The 1,073-nt window shown below is 40.3% G+C and overlaps 1 protein-coding gene across 1 annotated transcript; it reads right to left on the bottom strand.

Moving 5' to 3' along the window:
* Nucleotides 1-185: 185 nt before the first annotated feature.
* Nucleotides 186-1,029, bottom strand: LOC130507841 (COBRA-like protein 5; the record flags this gene model as incomplete). The annotated part of the gene is made up of 3 exons (XM_057002476.1): nucleotides 186-350; nucleotides 431-869; nucleotides 932-1,029. Coding segments are annotated over 3 exons (578 nt in total), but the record flags the coding sequence as incomplete, so codon positions are not given.
* Between the last annotated feature and the right edge of the window lie 44 nt (nucleotides 1,030-1,073).

Genomic DNA, 1,073 nt, shown 5'->3' with positions numbered 1-1,073 from the left:
GACAACAAAAACTCCTTTATCATAATTTCTCTTTGCCAGGCAATCCATAATGACACGGAAGAGTTTGTAATCTCCATTGATGAAGCAAACAAAGTGGCCGTTACGTGGGATGCAAGAATCCTCAGTCTTTGTTACTTGTGGAACAACAGATAGATCAGTTCGGTTATGGAAGAAGACACTCTAAATCAATCAAAGTAGTGTTGCTTATTTCCTTAAAACATAAACCATACATGAAAATATAAAACAATAAAAAATCTTGAAGATAAGACTTTTAATTATGAGATGTTTCCTTTATAGACTCGCGAGGTTTCATGTTGCCTTGTGGAAGGCGCAAGTAATTCTCCAGGTCACTGCATAAGAACAAAAAACAAACAAACCAATGTGAGTTCAAAATTCAGAATTATAGGTTTGTATCAGTTGGGAAACTTACTCAGGGCACTTGTGGTTCTCCTTCCGTCAGCGGTTATAAACTTCGTCCGCATAACGTTCTTAGCCGGTCCACAAATATACTGTTGTTTAGGTGCTGTGAACATGAAGTTCACCGCCATCCGAACAGTACTGTTTGAGGTACCAGCAGGACCAACGGTTATCTGGAATGAACTTGCTGAACCGGCTTTCAAAACACCTCCTTTGCAGCAGTTAGCTATATGCTGGTTGTAAGGAGTTTCAGGACGCATGTCAATGACTGTTGGTTTACGAACACATGATTTAGGGATGTTACCTTTGTACATGGAACAGTCTCCTTGCTCTATGGTTTTTGCACCAACCATACTCCATATCACCTCTTTTTGGGCCCATCTCCAGCTCATTTTCCATCCAGGTGACGGAATTGACCGTTGTTTCTGGTTGTTGTAAGCTGTAACCACAGCCTGATGGAACCACAAAGATTGAATCAAAGGTTCATGTTAAAAGAAGTTTTTTCGAGACTTACTTCGTAACCATCAGGTGTCCAGTGCATGAGATCCCATTTGATTGTGATGTTTCCCTTGTTGCTGGTGAGAGCTTCTTCAGATGAGATAGTACAAATGACTTCATAAGTTTTTGGAAAGAGACAAGACAGAGAAATGGAGAGA

Source organism: Raphanus sativus, unplaced genomic scaffold (assembly GCF_000801105.2).
Source record: "Raphanus sativus cultivar WK10039 unplaced genomic scaffold, ASM80110v3 Scaffold6414, whole genome shotgun sequence".
Lineage (NCBI taxonomy): Eukaryota > Viridiplantae > Streptophyta > Magnoliopsida > Brassicales > Brassicaceae > Raphanus > Raphanus sativus.
Note: the sequence above shows the minus strand (reverse complement) of the source record. Positions and strands in the feature narration are given on the sequence as shown.